This window comes from Trichosurus vulpecula, chromosome 9 (genome assembly GCF_011100635.1).
Source record: "Trichosurus vulpecula isolate mTriVul1 chromosome 9, mTriVul1.pri, whole genome shotgun sequence".
Taxonomy (NCBI): Eukaryota; Metazoa; Chordata; class Mammalia; order Diprotodontia; family Phalangeridae; genus Trichosurus; species Trichosurus vulpecula.
Window position 1 is genome coordinate 116795016 of NC_050581.1, and position 20000 is coordinate 116815015.

At 41.2% G+C, this 20000-nt stretch overlaps 1 protein-coding gene across 2 annotated transcripts in view; it reads right to left on the reverse strand.

Annotated features, from left to right (window-relative positions):
- VIPR1 (vasoactive intestinal peptide receptor 1) overlaps positions 1 to 20000 on the reverse strand; it is a 95436-nt gene that overhangs the window by 47372 nt on the left and 28064 nt on the right. For both annotated transcript variants that reach the window (XM_036738747.1, XM_036738746.1), the window contains exon 2: positions 16645 to 16744. In XM_036738747.1, the coding sequence (XP_036594642.1) occupies positions 16645 to 16744 (100 nt within the window). The remainder of the gene's footprint in view (positions 1 to 16644; positions 16745 to 20000) is intronic.

Here is a 20000-nt window from a genome sequence, read left to right on the forward strand (position 1 = left end):
ATATTTCTCCCTTTCTCCCTCTCTCATTTCTTAATTTTATTTTTTTTAGATGATATATCCCTTCGTATTCAACTCACCCTGTGCCCTCTGTCTATACATATATGTATAGTCCCTTCAGCTACCCTAATACTGAGGTCTCATGAATTATACACATCATCTTTCCATGTAGGAATGTAAACAAAATAGTTCAACTTTAGTAAGTCCCTTATGATTTCTCTTTCTTGTTTACCTTTTCATGCTTCTCTTGGTTCCTGTATTTGAAAGTCAAATTTTCTATTCAGCTCTGGTCTTTTCACTGAGAAAGCTTGAAAGTCCTCTATTTTATTGAAAATCCATATTTTGCCTTGGGGCATTATACTCAGTTTTGCTGGGTAGGTGATTCTTGGTTTTAATCCTAGCTCCATTGACCTCTGGAATATCATATTCCAAGCCCTTTGATCCCTTAATGTAGAAGCTGCTAGATCTTGTATTATTCTCATTATGTTTCCACAACACTCAAATTGTTTCTTTCTGGCTGCTTGCAGTATTTTCTCCTTGATCTGGGAGCTCTGCAATTTGGCAACAATATTCCTAGGAGTTTTCTTTTTGGGATCTTTTTCAGGAGGCAATGGGTGGATTCTTTCAATTTCTATTTTACCCTCTGGCTCTATACTATCAGGGCAGTTTTCTTTGATAATTTCTTGAAAGATGATATCTAGGCTCTTTTTTTGATCATGTCTCTCAGGTAGTCCAGTAATTTTTAAATTATCTCTCCTGGATCTATTTTCCAGGTCAGAGGCTTTTCCAATGAGATATTTCACATTGTCTTCCATTTTTTTCATTCCTTTGGTTCTGTTTTATAATTTGTTGTTTTCTCATAAAGTCGCTGGCTTCCACTTGCTCCAATCTAATTTTTAAGGTAGTATTTTCTTCAGTGGTCTTTTGGACCTCCTTTTCCATTTGGCTAATTCTGCCTTTCAAGGCATTCTTCTCCTCATTGGCTTTTTGGAGCTCTTTTGCCATTTGAATTAGTCTGTTTTTTAAGGTGTTGTTTTCTTCAGTATATTTTTCAGTATTTTTTTGGGTCTCCTTTAGCAAGTCATTGACTTGTTTTTCATGGTTTTCTCGCATCCTTCTCATTTCTCTTCCCAATTTTTCCTCTACTTCTCTAACTTGCTTTTCCAAATCCTTTCTGAGCTTTTCCATGGCCTGAGACCAGTTCATGTTTTTCTTGCAGGCTTTTGTTGTAGGCTCTTTGACTTTGTTGACTTCTTCTGGCTGTATGTTTTGGTCTTCTTTGTCAACAAAGAAAGATTTCAAAGTCTGAGTCTGAATCTGAGAGCATTTTCACTGCCTGTTCATGTTCCCAGCCAACTACTTGACCCTTGAGCTTTTTGTCAGGGTATGACTGCTTGTAGAGTAGAGAGTACTTTGTCCCAAGTTTGAGGGGTTGCACTGTTGTTTTCAGAGCTATTTCTACACAGCAAGCTCTGCCACACCAGCGCTCCTCTTCCCCCAAGAACCGCCAACCCAGACTGTGACTCAGATCTAAGCATGCTCTGCACTCCTGCTCTGATCTGCCACTTAATTCCTCCCACCAGGTGGGCCTGGGGTCAGAAGCAACTGTAGCTGTAGCTCTGTAAGCAGCCTCAGAGCTGCACCACCTCCACTGCTCCCAGTGCAGTGGCCAACCACAAACTCCATCCCTGTAGTTTTTCCCACTAACCTTCTTTGTTGTCTTTAATCTGGCAACTGCCACAGCTCACTGATTCAGGGAGCTACTACCTGTTCTGCCTGGCTGCAGGTCTAGTTGGTCTGGGCACGGCCCACAGTGGGCTCTGCTCCACTCCACTCCCAGCATGGTGTGATAGACCTTACCCAGTGACCATCCAGGCTGTCCTGGGCTGGAGCCCTGCTTCCCTCTGCTATTTCATGGGTTCTGCAGTTCTAGAATTTGTTCAGAGCCATTTTTATAGGTTCATCTATCAATATGCTTCTAAATTTGCCTCAGTCCTCTATGTATTTGAAAAACAAGGCCTTTATCAGAAAAATTTACTGCAAAACATTTTCCCCCAATTTTCTGCCTCCCTTCTAATCTTGGCTGTATTGGTTTTGTTTGTGCAAAAACTTTTTAGTTTGATGCAATCAAAATTATTCATTTTATATCCCATAATGCTCTTTATCTCTTTATTTGGTCATAAATTCTTTCCTCATCCACAAATCTGACAGGCAAAATATTCCATACTCCCCTAATTTGCATATGACATCACTCTTAATGTCTAAATCATGTAACCATTTTGACCATATCTTGATATCCAATGTAAGATGTTGGTCTATACCAAGCCTTCTTAAACTTTTTCCACTCATGAACCTTTTTTGATTTAGGCAGTGTTCATTGGTATTGCATGACCTGGGGGCAAGCACAGTGCAAAGTGCACATGCTTTGCGTTCAGAACCAAGACTAGAGTAAAGTTGTTCGATGCAACACAGGCAAGCACTGCCAGAAACACCTCGGATTTATTATGTGTTTGATTTTTAATTAATTTTTGCGAGTTCAGAAACCTGGGCTGAGACCCACAGTTTAAGAAACACTGGTTTACATCTAGTTTCCACCAAACTGCTTTCCAGTTTTCCCAGAAATTTTTGCCAATTTGTGACTTCTTGTCCCAAAATCTTTGGGCTTGTCAAGCACTAGATTACTATGGTCATTTCCAGTGTATTGTGTATCTAAACTTTTCCACTGGTCCACCACTCTCCTTCGTAGCCAGTACCAGACTGTTTTGCTAACGACCACTTTGTAATACAATTTGAAATCTAGTAATGTTAAATCACCTTCCTTTACATTTTTTCCCCATTGATTCCCTTGATATTTTCGACTTTTTGTTTTCCCAAGTGAATTTTGTTATCATTTTTGCTAGCCCTCTAAAATAAATTTTTCATAATTTGATTGGCGTGGTATCGAATAAATTAATTTAGGTAGAATTGTCATTTTTATTATATTGGCTTGGCCTGCCCATGAGCAGTTACTATTTCTCCAGTTGTTTAGATCTGAGTTTATTTGTGTGAAGTATTTTATAATTGTGTTCATATAGTTCCTGGATTTGTCTTGGCAGGTATACTTAGAAGTGTTTCATATTGTCCAAAATCATGTTAAATGGAATTTTTCTTTCTATCTCTTCTTTCTGGACTTTGTTGGTAGTATACAGGACTGCTGATTTGTGTGTTTATTTTATATCCTGTAACATTGCTGAAGTTGTTAATTACTTCAACTAATTTTTAGTTGCTTCCCTAGGACTCTCTAAGTAAACCACTACGAAGAGTTATAGTTTCATTTCCTCATGGTCTATTCTAATACCTTCAATTTCTTTTTCTTCTTTCATTGCTATAACTAAGATTTCTAGAATAATATTATATAATAGTGATGATAATGGACATCCTTGCTTCACCCTTGATCTTACTTCTAGATTATCCTCATTACAGATAATGCTTGCTGGGTGGTTTTAGATAGATACTATTTATCATTTTGAAGAAAGCTCCATTTATTCCTATACTTTCTAGTGTTTTTAGTAGGAATGAGTGTTGTATTTTTTCAAAAGTTTTTTCTGCATATATTGAGATTTTTGATGGTTTCATTATTGATATGGTCATATATGCTGGCAGTTTTCCTAATATTGAACCAGTCCCACATTCCTGGTATAAATTCCACTTGTTTAAATTCTACTTGGTCATAGTTTTATGATCATTGTGATATATTGCTGCAATATCCTTGCTAGTATTTTATTTAAAATGTTTTGCATCAATATGCATTAGGGAAATATACAGGCCTATAGTTTTTTTCTTCTGTTTTTGGTTCTTCCTGATTTAGGTATCAGCACCATATCTGTGTCATAAAAGGAATCTGATAGGACTCCTTCTTTGTCTATTTCTCCAGTTTATAATATTGGAATTAATTGTTATTTAAATGTGTGGTAGTTGTGAATCCATCTGGTCCTGGAGATTTTTTCTTAGGGAGCTCATTGATGACTTGCTCAATTTCATTTTCTAAGACAGATTCAATTTCTTCTTTTGTTAACTGGGGCAATTTATACTTTTGTGAATATTCATCCATTTCACTTAGATAGTCAGACTTGTTGGCATACAGTTGGGCAAACTAACTCCTAATAATTGTTTTAATTTCATTTCCATTGGTGGTGAATTCACCTTTTTCATTTTTGCTACTGGTAATTTGTTTTTTTTTTTCTTTCTTTTTGAAAATCAAATTAACCAATGGTTTATCTATTTTAGTGTTTTTTTTCCTCATAAAACCAGCTTCTAGTTTTATTTATTAGTTCAATAGTTTTCTTACTTTCAATTTTTATTAATATCTCCTTTGATTTTCAGGATTTTTAGTTTGGTATTTAATTGGGGATTTTTAATTTGCTCTTTTCCTAGCTTTTTAGCTGCATTTTTTAGTTGCAATTCATTGATCTGCTCTTTCTGTGTTTTATTGACATAAACATTTAGAAAGATAAAATTTCCCCTAAATGCTGCTTTGGCTGCATCCTATAAATCTTGCTATGTTTGTTTCATTATTGTCATTCTCCTTAATGAAATTATTGATTGTTTTTATAATTTATTCTTTGATTCACTCATTCCTTAGGATTAGATTATTTAATTTCCAATTATTTTAAATCTATGTTTCCCCAGCTCTTTATTGAATATCATTTTTATTGTATAATGGTCTGAAAAGCATTCATTTGGCTGTGAGATTTTTATGCTCTAATACATGATCAGTTTTTGTAAAGATGTCATGTACAACTAAGAAAAAGGCACACTTCTTTCTATTCTTAGTCTGTTTTCTCCAGAGGTCTATGATATCTAACTTTTCTAAAATTATAATCATCTCCTTAATTTCTTTCTTATTTATTTTATGTTTAGATTTATCTAATTTTGAAAGGGGAGCCCTCACTAGTATAGTTTTACTGCCTGTTTACTCCTGTAACTCATTTAACTTTTCCTTTAAGAATCTGGATGCTTTGCCATTTGCTACATATACATTTAGTATTGATATTACTTCATTATCTATGGTACCTTTTCACATCCCTGCTTCTCTCTTTTAATTAGGTCTATTTTTGTTTTTGCTTTTTCTGAGATTATAATTGCTACCCCTGTTCCTTTGCCTTCTGGAATATCATATTCCAAGCCCCCCAATTCTTTAATATGGAAACTTCTAAATCTGTGGCTCCATGATATTTGAATTGTTTCTTTCAAGTTGCTTGCAATATTTTCTCCTTGACCTGGGAACTCCGGAATTAGGCTATAATATTCCTGGGAGTTTTCATTTCAGGATCTTTCAAGAGGTGATTAATGGATTCTTTCGGTTCCTATTTTGCCCTCTGGTTCTGGGGATCGAGACAGTTTTCCTTGATAATTTCTTGAAAGTTGATGCCTAGGCTCTCTTTTTGATCATGGCTTTCAGGTAGTCCAATAATTCTTAAATTATTTCTCCTGGATCTATTTCCCAGGTCGGTTGTTTTTTCCAATAAGGTATTTTCTTCTATTTTTTCATTCTTTTGATTTTGTTTTATTGTTTCTTGGTGCCTCTTGGACTCATTTGCTTCCATTTGACCAATTCTAGTTTTTAAGGAATTATTTTCTTTGGTGATCTTTTGTACCTCTTTTTCCATTTGGCCAGTTCTGTTTTTTAAGTGGGTTTTTGTGCCTCCATTACCATTTGGACAATTTTGTTTTTTTAAGGTGCTATCATCTTCAGAATATTTTTGTGTCTCCTTTACCAAGCTGTTGACTCTCTTTTCACAATTTTCTTGGATCACTCTCATTTATTTTCCCAATTTTCCCCTCTACCTCTCTTATTTGACCTTTAAGATCTTTTTTGAGCTCTACTAGGAATTCTTATTGGGCCTGTGAACAATTCACATTTTTCTTTGAGGCTTTACATGTAGCTGCTTTGACATCATTGTCTTCTTCTGAGTTTGTGTCTTGATCTTCCCTGTCACCATAGTAACTCATTATGGTCAGGTTCTTTTTGTTGTTATTGTTGTTTGTTCATTTTTCTAGCCTGTTTACTGACTTTTAACTTTATGTTAAAGTTGGGCTTTATTCCCAGTTGTGAAGGGGGCACTGTCCTAAGCTTCAGGCCTTTCTAGCTACTGTTTTCAGAGCTAGCTCTGGGGGTCTGTAGATTTTTGTGCTTTCAAGATGGTATGATCTAAAGGGAGATGTGGTCATTCCTCTCTTGGCCTGTGCTCTGGTCTTTACCCAGGAAGGTACATTGCTCCCTTGTAGCCACTAATGATAGCATTCCTCCTGGCCCTGGAACTGTGACCAGGTCCCTCATTCTCCTGCAGCTGATCCCCTTTATCTTGGAATTGAGACCAGGGTCCCTACACTTCCCTGTGAGCAACTGCAAACACTCCTCTCCTCCCTGGAACCTGGACCTGAGCCCTGGCTCCTCTGTGGCCTCAAGTGCTATTATTCCTTTTGGCTCTAGTCTGTGACCCAGAATTGTGTATGGGCAATACAATAGGGCGCTGAACCCAGCTCCAGCAAAGGGTCCTCTTCAATCTCCTTCTGATTAGTTGTTTGCCATCCCTCCCCATTACACACACACTATTGGGGGGCTCAGAGCTCCAGAAGCTGCTGCTGCTACCAATGCAGTCAGCCCCAAGGCATGGGCTGATCTGCCTGAACTGTACTCCTGGGCTCACCACCACTCTGGTAAGACAGACCTTTCCTGTTGATCTCCTGAGTGGTCTTGGGCTGGAAAATTGTTTCACCCAGCCCTTTGCTGATTCTGCTCCTTCAGAATCCTACCTGAGGCTCTGTTTTAGAGTTATTTGGAGGGGAATTTAGGAGAGATTGGCTGAGTGTTTCTCTACTCCGCCATCTTGGTTACACCTCTACACATCATAGACTCTTATTCAATTTGCTTATAGTCCACTAAAGTCCTTATATCTTTTTCACCTTAACTTATGTTTAGGCACATCTCTCTCATCCTGTACTTCTGCAGTTGACTTTTTAAAAACTAAAATGTAGGATTGTATATTTATTCCTATTAAATTTCATCTTATTAGATTTAATCCAACATTCTAGCTTGCTGAGGAATTTTTATATCCTGACTTTGTCATGCAACATGTTAACCAACTGTTTCTGTATGCTCCCCCCAAAATGGTTTTTATGTTTTTAAATACAATAAAACTTTATTTAAAAGTATAAAAACCATTCTTAGCTTCCAGAAGGCCCTACAAAAACAGGGTCCTACAGTTATAGTTTGCCTACCTGTGGGATCCAAATTGATTCATTATGAATCTGTCAATCTACTCACTAATAAATATTCCTCTTGGGTAACACACACATACACATTCACATGCTTACAAAGCCATAGTTGGAGGTTTCCCAACAAGGTCTAGACTTTGACTAACTTCATTGATTGGTTCCCCCTAATAGGAGGAGAAGTCATGGAAGAACATTGGCCTTTGATCCAAGATTGCCAGTGCTACATCCCCTACTTATTTCAGCCCTGACCTTCCCATCTTGTCCACTATTCACTGAACCTAATTCTGTTCATAGGAGAGAGGAGGAATTTCTTTTTCCATTGATCCTTTGGGCAGGGAGGAAGGGAATATGCATTTATTAAGCACGTACTATGCGCTAGGCACTGTGCCAAGTGATTATGTAAATATTATCTAATTTGATAATATTTGTAGATGAGGTCATGGACCTCATCGGCAGATGAGGGCTTGGACTAGGCTATTTGGTAGTTGGAGACAGAACTGTGGCAAAAAAGCAAACCATTAAAAATAATAATAACATTTTAAAAAGCAAACATTAATAACTGTCCTTCAGGTCTGGTCATTCAGCCAGTTCAATTATCTCTCCATCTTGTCCACAAGGAAAATGTGAGACTTTGTCAAATACTTTTTTAAAATTTTTATATAAACTGTATCTACAACATTCTCCCAATCTACCTGTCTAGTAACCTCGTCAAAAAAGGGAAATGAGGTTGCTCTGTCATGGCCTATTCTTGGAGTCCAGTGACCACAGCCTCCTTTTCTAGATGTCATTTACTTCAGTAATACTTTCTAGAATTTTGTCAGGAACCAAAAAACAAATTCATTGACTTAGTTTGCAGTCTCTACTGTCTTTCCTTAAAAAAAAAAATCAGGCTCTTTACTCTTCTCCAGTCCTAAAGTTTCTATTCTTCACTATCTTTCAAAGGTTACTTACTGACAGAAGCTCAGCAGTTCTCTCATCTAACTCTTTCGGAGTCCTGGAATATAGCTTGTTTGGATGAGCTCACTTGAATCCATGGAGGACAGCCAGGGCTCTCTCACTATCTCCCTACTTATCTTGGCTTTCAACTCCCTACCATCTTTTCAGTCCTTGGGCTTGTTAGAGAAAACAGAAGCAAAAAGAGAGTCCAGTAGCCATTATGCCTTCTCTTTGTCATCCAAACAGGAATACTAACCCTTCTTTGATCTTTCTCTTTCCCTCTGAAAGCTCTGTTCGAAAAGCCTCTCCTACACAGTGTTATGAAACATGTCTTTTTAACCTGGAGTCCACACATCTCCAATGGGATGAGGAGAGATTTCAGGGAGTGGGCGGGTCTTGGATGGGGAAAAAAATGCATCCTTACTTCCACTAACTTAAATTGACATTTCCTTTAATTATTTAAAAAAACATTATTCTGAAAGGAGGTCCATAGGATTCACCAATTGACACAGCTATCTATCACCAACAAAGAAAAAAAGTTAAGAACCCTCAATATAGAGGCCGTGACCATCTCCTTAAGAAGGAGAGATGTTAGCTAGCTGCAATAGAAATTGTCATTCCATCAGGTGGTTCTCCCTACAGAGGGGGAGGAAGAGAGAGAGAGAGAGAGAGAGAGAGAGAGAGAGAGAGAGAGAGAGAGAGAGAGAGAGAGAGAGAGAGAGAGAGAGAGAGAGAGAGAGAGAGAGAGAGAGAGAGGATAAAGTATGAGGAAGACTGAAAACGTGAGGAGAAACTTTTTTCTCAGAACTATCTTAACTATTATTTTTGTGAAGGAACATAAAGAGAATTTTAAGAAGCATGAGTCTGGAGAGATTTTTTAATAAGAACTTGAGGAAAATTTAAATGATTGTTTTCCTGTCATGGGTGGAGATAAATTGGAGAAGTCAGAAGGTGATATTGGTCTTTCTTTATGAAACTATTGTACCCTTTATATTTCAAAGAGATTCTTTGGAAGAAGGGTGTTTTTTTTTTATCCTGAAAGAACTAAATGGCGTGGGTCTGTATTCTCAAAAGTGAAGAGATGTCATCTCTAGTTACAGTGAAGCTTTGAGGCCACTCTGGCTTTGATCTTTAACACAAATAAAATATTTTTTAAAATTATCTATAACTTTGTTTTACTATTGAGCTCCCTGTTAATGCATTATTGATTAACTGCATTTAATATTTATTTAAGCCTAGATTAAGGGATTTAATATAAAGCTATGAGTAACTACTATTGGGAAAGGGAGTTTCCTCAATTTATTAAATAAATAATTTCTGATGAACTCAGGTCAGAGCTCTGAGCTTAGTTGATTAGTTTAGAGATATGTAGAGATTTTATTAATTAATGAAGAAATACACATTTCTCTAGAGTTTGGGATGATGAAATAAATATGGGAATGAGCAGTGCTTCAATATGGACTGAGAAATGATTGACAAGTGAGTTTGGTGGTTCATGTAACCCTGTGACAGATGGGTTGTCCTTCCTAACCCTACTATACCTCAATACAGATATAAATATGTTTTATACACACACATATACACATATATGTGTGTATTTTTTAAATACAGCTATATACATCTATCCCAGTTCTAATAGTTCCTAGCAGTCTGACCCTAAGAAAGTCCCTTCTTCCTCCCTGGGCCTTCATCTGGAAAATGAGACTGATAATACTTTTATTAACTCTCTCACCTTAAAATGCCACAGAAATGAGAAGTCATCATTTTTATCTTTCACTTGTTTGCTTATATCTGACACTCTCTCTCTTTCACTTTTTTGCTTATATCTGACTCTCTCTCTCTCTCTGTATATATATATATATATATATATATATATATATAAAATATATATATATATCATATATGTGTGTGTGTGTGTGTATGTGTGTGTGTGTTTATGTATTCCATCATTCTTATGTAGCATTCAGAAGTCTCAAATCAGGGCAACTAGGTAGCATAGTGGATAGAGTACCGGCTCTGAAGTCAGGAGAACCTGAGTTCAAATCCAGCCTCAGATACTTAGTATTTGCGTAACCTTGGGCAAGTCTCTTAACCTCTATGTCTCAAAAAGAAGAGAAAGAAGAAGAAAAGGAGGAGGAAGAGGAGGAAGAGGAAGAGGAAGAAGAAGAAGAAGGAGAAGAAGAAGAAGGACATGTTCAAATCCAATCTATACCTGAGCAGAAACCAAGAGCTCAAAGGTTGGCTGGAGAGGCAAGACTCACCTTCTGAGAATAGTCATGAAATAAGATAGGCCAGTGTGTTTAGGTTTGTGAGGGATGCAGGAGGAAACCAGAGACGGGGGAGGGCTCAGCGTGGCCTGCTATGGTCAGGGGACAGTCGGTAGGAGGTCACACTTGAGCTTGGCCTTGAAGGATTCTGAATATTAGGATAGACATCTGGACCAGCGTGATAATAACAATAAAACCAGCAGCTCTTGTTGATAGAACTGAGGGTGTTAAGTTTCACAAAGTGCTTTTCTCACAAGCCTATGAGATAGGCAATATTATTACCTCCCCTTTTAATGAATTATTACCCCCATCAAAGGAGGAAGTGATTCTCAAAGGTGTTAAATGACTTACCCAAAGCCACAAACACAACTGTAAGTTGGCAGCTGGATAGCCAGGAACACTTGAGTTCAAATGCCACCTCAGAACCTTACTAGCTGTGTGATCCTGGGCAAGTCACTTAATCTCTGTCTGCCTCAGTTTCCTTATTTGTAAATTGGGGATAATAATATAGCTCCCTCCCAGGGTTGTTGTGAGGATCAAATTAGAGCTTTGTAAAGCAATCTGTAAACCTTCAAGTACTACATAAATATTATTGTTATTATTGTATCAGGGTGGGAATCTGGAGCTTGGTTTCTTAACCCCAACTTCAGTGCTTTTTCCATTGCACCTGACTGCCTTTCCACTCTGGGCATCATGGGGCAGTGAAAAGAGCCTTTGACTGAGAATCATGAGATATCACTTCTAGTCCCTCTGCTTTGAAACTCACTAGCCAAGCAACCCAAAACAAGCCATTTCCCTTCTCCGGGTCTCAGTTTCCCTGTCTGTAAGATGCGAAGGTTGGGGGGCAGGGTACTTAATGTCTTAGAGTCTCTGACTGTGATTCCAAGTAGGAGAGGATAAGCATGGCATTAGGGTAGGTTTGGGAGGCTTTGTGTGAGGAGTGTAACCTTGGTTGCCTCTATGGGGCCTGCAAAGAGTCCCTGGTAAGAGGGAGTGACTGGCAGGAGCTGAGCAAGCTGAGATTCTCAAGTCCAGGTAATTGGATCCCCTGGAACAAGGCCACCTGCCTGAGGGGCATTTCCATTAACAGCCTTCATTAGAGGGGAGCCGGATCCAGCGTCTGGATGAGTCACTTAAAGGCCCCTTGAGGCAAAGCTGGGTGATTTTTGGGTACCTCTGGGCCAGCCTGGGCAGGGATGGGCATGGCTTTGTTTGCTGGGCTCCAATCAGAAACAGGACACAGTGAAGTGAACTGACCTGTTTCTTCCCTGTCATTTTTTATGCACACACTTGAACATATTCATACGCTCTCATGGTTATCTACTCCCAACAGGCTGACATGCTTACGTACACAAGTACACATATTTACAGCACACACTGAGGCATGCATACACAGGGACAAAGACCAGCGAAGACTCACATGTATGTATCTCCCTACACCTACAGTTACTAAGCAGCGGTTTGTGTCAGGGCGTGGGAGCATGAAACTACAGAGAAAAGCCAAGGATTACATCATCAGGGAAGGGAGTCACGAGGCAGGCTTGCCTTCCATGCCCTCCTGTGCCCTGGCTGTGTGACCTGGGGCAGGTACCTGATCTCTGCATCTGGGTTATACGGGGATGGGGATGGTGGAAAGATAAGGTTGCAGAAGGCTGAGGGCAAGCTTCAGCAGGCCCCCAGATGTCACCCACATTGTTCCTGGCCTTGTTATCCCTCTGTCTTCTAGGCTCACATGCCCCCAGCCTGCAGCATTGGCTGCCAAAGCACCCAGCTCATTCAGAGATGTCAGCCTCCCTGGTCTTTCGGCCCACCCAAATCATTTTGGGCCTGTCCTGATGCACGGATCAAACATGATGAGGGGGTCAGATTAGCCCAGCCCTAGAATCACAGAGTATTAGTGCTGGAAGGGATCTCAGAATACCGGAGAGCAGAGCTGGGAAGAAACTTCCGAGACTCGCCTAGGGTCACACATCTGGGAAGTGTTAGAGCCAGCACTTGAACCCAGATCTTCTGACTCCAGCACTCCCAGTTATTGTGGGTTACCTTTGGGTCATTTTTGGTCCCTCCCTATGACTGTCCAAGCCTTCTCCATAATGGCAGAAAGGATGCTTTAGTTGGGTCTGTGGCTACTGTGGCTGTAGGGAGCTGATTACTGAGGCAAAGAATAGGTCAGGATCCTTAGGAAGGAGTTTTCAGGATTAGGGAAGATCAGGGATGCTCTGGCTTTGGTCCTCAATTCAATAAAAAAATTTTATTAGATGCCTATAATAGACACAGCGTCCATGTTTTTGTGTATGTGTATGCATATATACATATATCATACATATATGTGCATATATATATTCATCCATATATGTGGATATATTATATGTGCCCATGTATTTTGTCAGTTCACTGAAGTGTCACTTCACTTCACTGTGTCCCGTTTCTGGTCCATGTATTTTTATACACATGAAGTGCTCTGATCCAAGGGAATACAAAGACAGATGCATAAAGACAGAGAATGACACTGCTTTCAACAAGCCTACAACCAAATAGGAGGAAAGACATGTATACAAATAAACTGTTACACAAGGGAGGGAGCATAAAGGAGAGATTCTGGCAAATCTCTGAGAGAAATTTCAAGAGGAGAAATTAGAGAGGGCTTCATGGAAGAGGTGGTGCTTGAGCTGGGCCTTGAAAGAAGGGAGAGACTCCAATAGACTTTACAACTGATTGAATATAGGTGGTGATTAAAAGAGAAGAGTCAACAGCTTCATTCACTCTTGACTTTTCACTTCTTGGCAGATGACAGCAACAGTTGTATCTCCAGTCCTGACCTCTGTCCAGAACTCTAGTTTCCTATTTCCACTGGCCCACTCGATCCCCCCATCTGGATTTCTTGCCTTTAAACTTCATGTATTCCAAAATGAATTTATCATCTTCCTCCCCCTAGACTTGATCCTCCCCATAACTTCCCTATTTCTGTTACTGGTACCATCATCCTCTGAGGAGCTGGGGTTTGAAACATTACTTATAAGGAAACTGAGGCTCATAGGGGATCAATGACTAGATACTAAGGGTAGTAATGGGATTCTATCACTGGTCTCTCCTTACTCCAAATCTAGTGGGGAGGGAGGGGAAGAAAAGAGAAAAGAGGAAGAAGGGAGGAGAGAAAGAAGAAAGGGGGGGGAAGAAAGAGAGAAGGGGAAAAGGAAGAGAAATAAAATGAGATAGGAGAGAGAAAAAAGGGAAGAAAGAGAGGAAGGAAAATGAGAGATGGAGGGAAGAATTGGAGAGAAGAGGAAAAGGAAGAGAAAGAGGGAAGGAAGAATTAGAAAAGGAAAGGAGAAGGACAAGGGGTGTGTGTGTGTGTGTGTGTGTGTGTGTGTGTGTGTGAAAGAGGTAGTTACATAATCCCCCAGCTGGGCTCAAAGGGAAAAAAAACTGATTTGGAGAGGGTGGAAACAGCTCTCAGGAAGACATGATTATGTAACAGTTGGATCAGCTTCAAGGAGGTAACTTCCAGTCGGCAGATGAAGAAACCCTGGGGCTGTGGGTACATAGGAGAGAGATTGACTGACGAAGGAGAAAAGAAGAACCAAAAGACAGACAACCAGAGACTTCACGCAGAGACAGATAAAAATGAATTCTCGTTTAAGCATCCTAGGAAAAGGCATGCCCCCCCTCACATATAAAAACAAGAGGAAAGCCGAGCACATCTTTTCCATTCTAAACAGGCAAGGGATGAGAGAACCAAAGCAGGACAGGCTGAGGCCCACTTCCAGAAAGACCCTTCTGACACTTCACACTTTTCCATTTAAAAAAGCACTTTACTCACAACCTTCCTTTGAGATATGAAGTGCCAAGATTTTCATCCGGAATTTATACTCAAGGAAGCTGGGGGCCAGGGACTGCCCAAGGTCATATAGCTAGTAAGTGAGAGGTCCAGGACTTGAACCCAGATCCCCAGGGTTCTTCCTAATGTCCCACAATGCCTCTCTCTCACAAGATTGATCCAAATGCAAGGACAGGCAACTCTAAGGGGCTGTGCAATGTCTGCCCTTGCACATCACCAAAGAGAGAACAAGCAGTCATTGATCCTGGTGGGGGAGGGGGCTTAGAGGGGAGAGTAAGACTTACCTGTCTGCTCCCAGGTGATTTTATGTCTATAAATAGTCCTATTGCCATCTACTCCCCTCTACCGACACTTTCCCTACATATCACTCCCTCCTCCCTTACTCCCAAGACTACCTTTACCCTAGGGATTACTCTCTCCCTCTGCCTCCCTAGAGCCTCCTCTGCCTTTTAGATGCAACAAGGTGGTATAGTGGAAAGAGTCCTGGACTTGGAGTCAGGAAAAGCTGAGTTCAAATCCAGCTTCAGACACTTACCAGCTGTGGGACCCTGGACAAGTCACTTAACCTCTACATACCTACCTTTCCTTATCTATAAAAAGCGGATAATATTTACTCTCCAGATCTGTTATGAGGATAAAATGAGATATTTATAAAGTGCTAGCTATCATTAGTCTTTCTTCACCCTATTCTACACTATTCTTTTCCTCCATCTTCTGACCTGGAGCCCTTGAAGTATGTATGACCCATCACTACAGCCCTCGGTTATATACTGTCGTGCCTTAGTCTCTAACTGTTCCATGCGTATGCATCTTTCCTCCACCCCCTCACCCTCATAACAGATCATGAACGCCTGAAGGCAAGACTCAGATCTACTTTCTTTCTAACACAGACTGTAACTTCTCTGAAGGTATGGGCCAAATCCTCTCTCCCAGTTATCCCCACAGTGTAGTCCAAAGTGGTTGAATTATTTGAATTCATACCACATACTTCCATTGGGCTGAAATAAATGACCATATTTTACCTAATCATAACTTCAAATAGTGTGGATTTGAATACAGGCAACGACTTCAGGGGATTCATTATTCTTACTAACAAGGATCTAGCTATAAGTACTTGGTGTACTGAAGGCATCTGTAACCCTAAGGTACGCTCCTCTGCCTCCCCAGGGATCAAGGTTCTTTCCCTTACACCATATCCTGATCACACCAAGCATTTAAGACACAGATTTTATGCCTCTTCAGTTCTTAACACCAAGTCCCGCTGAGCCACCCCAGCTCCTGTGTGTGATGGTACCTAGAGATTTCCCTCCTACCCCAGTACATGGCTAGCAGAGCTGACTATCCCCTCCCTGCTCCAAATCTCACTCCCCCATCTCATCTCCCCCATCCCTGGCCTAAACCATCTACTAACATCTGGCAGCATCTGCTGGGCTGTATGCAAAGATGTGATTTTAATCCTGCTCAGTTAATTAGGAAAGATAATGAACTGGCTCTTCTAGCTAATCAGCCAACTCATGGGGTGGGGTGGGGGTGTAGGGGTAGAGAAAAAACAACAAGGATGTTGTATGATAGCCCCAGGGTGCAAGTCTAAATGATGATGTTCTCAAATGCTTGGTGGGGTAACGAAAAGAGCCTTGGGCTAGAAGTTAAGAGATCCAGGTCCAGGTTCTGCCTCCATTTCCCTACTGTGCCATGTAGGTGACTGTACCCATAATTCATATTCTCCCAGGGCCCCCAGGCTTCTGGTACCAACACACACGTCAATCTAGTCTCTCTCAGTCCTCTCCCACTAACGACCACCATCACCGAGGAAGGAGTGGCACCCAGCTGGCTCTGATATCCCTTAGTTCTCAGCCCCAGTCTTGGTGCTGGTCATCACTCCAGGGAGTATTAAGGGGAGTCAGTAACCCAGCCCCAGATCTCCAGGGTGTTTCCTTTTTCTAATACTCTCAACAAAGTTACCGTTCAGTTTACTTTTCCCTCAGGGAACAGTCCTTCTGATAACCCTAGCATACTAATATGAGCACTGATATGTTACAGGTACATTTTAACAGGAAGATTTCCGCAGAAGACAATGACTCTCTCTAATGCTAAAATTTCCAGGTCAGGTAGCCGATAGAAACAGAGATGTTTGGGGTGCCAGCTTCTATGTGTACAAGCAAGGCTGGCTATGGTCAGCTTACCTCCCCAGAAACATGGGGCAGCCCTTGACTCTGTCTTCCCCTGAGATCCCTGAGGGTAAGGACTGGTCTTCCTTCTCTCTGACTTCCTTCTGGGCTCTCACGGGTGCCCGCCCTAAGCCCTCCCCTACTCAAGGAGGACTGGTTGGGGAAGGAGACAACCTCTCACCTTCAGTCCCATTTTCCATTTGTTCAAGCTCCAAGCACCTTTCCCTGTCCAACGCCATGCCCTGAAGGATGATACATTCTTCTTGCAGGAGGGTGGCTACCTACAAGATAGAAAATAATCCAGGTTAGTGGCCCAGGAAATCCTAGCCCCTGGCCTCTGTGAAGAAAGGGCCAGCTCCCTCTCCTCCCCCAACCCAAGGCCCAACAGGCCTGACACTAACTTGCTACATGGCCTTTGGCAAGTAACTTGGCCTCTTGGGGCCTCAGTTTTCCCATCTATAAAATGAGGGAGTCAGATTGGATGATCCAACTCTAACTTTCTGTGGTTTTATAATTAGAGAGATTAAATACAGGCTGACAGAAAAAAAAATGAAATTCCTGGCATATAATAGATGTTTAATTAATGCTTTTTGACCAATTGACTCTAATGCAGGAGTGGGTTTTGAACTATATATTGTCTTGTGTCATCTGGGATTGGCAAGGAGATGCCCATGGCACATCTCGCCCTGACATCATTCAGTTGTTTCAGTTGTGCCTGACTCTTCATGACCCAATTTGGGGTTTTCTTGGCAAAAGTACTGGAGATTTCCTTCTCCATCTCATTTGACAAATGAGGAAACTGAGGCAAACAGGATTAAGTGACTTGCTCAGGGTCACACAGCTAGTAAGTATCCAAGGCCAGATTAGAACTCAGGAAGATGAGTCTTCCTGACTCTAAGCCTGGCGGGTGGATCAGCTGTGCCACCTATGACTCATCTGTAAAAGGGAGCTTAAGAACAAGTCTTGCCTCTCCCTGCCTTCTTGCATGGCCTGTGTTGTCCCCCTCTTTCTTTAAAAGCACACAAGCACTTTTCACTGAGGTCAGGAGGACTTTGAAATCCCTTGGTCTGTCGCCTTCAGTTTCCTTGGTGTCTGGCACAGCTGGCATTGTCTTGGCAAATTTATAAGAATAGCTTGCTGTTTTCAGAGCCTCTGCGTTCTATGATGGGTTGAGAGGCAATCCCTGCTAAAGGTACCAGCATCCCTTGTGGTATCAGGCCGCATTTTCTCCAAGCTGGCACAGTTTGAGCTCAGACCTGCATCATTCACTAACTCACCTAATTCAGGAAATAGGTCCTCTCTCCCAATGTTGTCTAGGAAATCCTTTCTTACGTTTTCTCTTTTCATTTGACAAGCATTTACAAGTTCCTAGTTTTTGCCAAGTACTGGGCTAGGCCCTAAAGATGCAAAAATAGTGCCTGCCAACCTACCAGTACTTGTACCTGCTTGTACTTGGATAAATGATTGTGAAATAGATACAAGTAATTTCAAGGGGCAAGGAAAGCACTAGTAATTAGGGAGGAAAGACCTCATTTGTGAGGTGGCGTTGAGTGATGCCTTGGGAGTAGGGAAGGATGCCACAAGATAGAGGTGAGGAGGAAGAGTATTTCAGCATGGTGGGGGATAGCCTGTGAAAGAAATGGGAACGACAAACAAATAGGCCAGTTGGACTGGAATGGAGAGTTCACAAAGGAGGGGTAATGTGTAATCATTCCAGAAGGAGATGGTGGAGCCAGGATTTGAAGGGTTTTAAGTTTCAAACTTTATTCTAGGGGTAATAAGGAACCACTGAAGCTTCCTGACCAGGTTGTGACATGATCAGATCTGTGCTTTAGGAATATCAGTTGGGTGGCTATAGGAGAATCATATATATAGGAGGAGAAAGTCTACATTCAGAGACATCAATTATGAGACTGTAGTAACAGCCTAGGCAAGAGGCGATAAGTGCCTGAATCAGGGAGGTGATGGTGTGAGAGGAGAGAAGGGGAAGGATATGAGGTATGTCATAGAGGTCGAATCAGGGAGATTTGGCAATGGACCGGTCATGGCAAATAAGGAAGATGTGAACCTGAGTGCTTGGAAAGACTTCGATGCCCTTGGCAGAAACAAGAGGAGAAAGAAAGGGGTTAGGGAGACAGATAATGAATTCAGTTTTGGACATGTTAAGTTCAAAATACTTCTGGGATGTCTTAGAGGAGGAGGAACTGTCCAACAGCTAGCTGGCGATACAGGACTGATACTCAGCAGAGGGATGAGGGCTGGATATATAGGAAATTATCTGGAAATATAGATGTGTGTGTGTGTGTGTGTATATATATATATATGAATGAAATATATAGGAAAGTATCTGGAAATTATCTGCTTGGAGCAGAAAAGGGGCAGGGCACATATGAGATGATGAGATGATTGGAACAAAGAAGACCAAGAAGGAATATTATGGAGGTAGGAGGAGACCAGGCAGCAACAGTGTCATTAAAACTCAGGGAGGAGAGAGCGTCCAGCAGAGTTATATCACATGTTGCAGAGAGGCCAAGAAGGATGAGGATTGAGGAAAAGCTGTTGGATTTATCATTGAACAGATCTTTAGGAAGCTAGAAGAGACCAGTTTTTGTCGAGTAGAGGGATTGGAAGTCAGGGTTCGAGGGGCTGAGAAGTGTGTGGATATTTGTGTGGAAGTGGAGGCAACGATTATAAACAGCTTTTTTTTCTGGAAATTCGCTTATGAAAGGAGAAGCATAGGATGACAGCTCGAGGTCATGGCTGGGGCTGGGCATGGTCATGAGGAAGGAGCCAGTAGATGTCTGGACAAATTGAAGATTAGTGATGGGATCAAGGGCACACATAGGTGGAGGGGTTGGGCTTGGTAAGGAATAAGAATGTCTCTTCTTCTGAGATCAGAGTAAAGGAAGAGAGAGAGGAAAGACAACAGGGTATTCGAGGCATTGTACTGGGAGGAGGGGGAGTCAGCTCACAACAGATGGTCTCGATTTTCTCAGCAAAGTATGAGGCAAGGCATTAACTTCTGAATGCTTCAAAAACTGCTAAATCTTAATAAAGTCTCAGCAAATGGGCAACTATGTGGAAGATGGACTGGTGAGAAGAAAGGCTAGATGCATAGATTCCTCAATCAATAGCTGCTGAGAATTAGGTTAATTTGAGAAGAAATCCAAGGGCGGAGGCTGCATGGTAGGTCATGGGGAGTGTCTTCTGACTCCTATCTGGTTTCTCCTTTCTCAATGTTCTCTCTCCTGGATATATCTTGTCTTCTCCATTACAATGGGAGTCCCTAAGGCCAGGGCTCTGCTTCCTCCCATCAGGGGTCCCCTATCCCCACCCCTGCATAGCCCAACTCTGAATAGGTGGAAAGACTCCTTCCCTAGCCCTTGAGACATACAGCACACCAGCACATTCTCACATCAATGCTCATCACATTACATCATACCACATATACCATACCATACCATACCATATCATGCCATGCCATACCATTCCACAACATGCCATATCATGCTATGTCATATCATCCTACATCATACC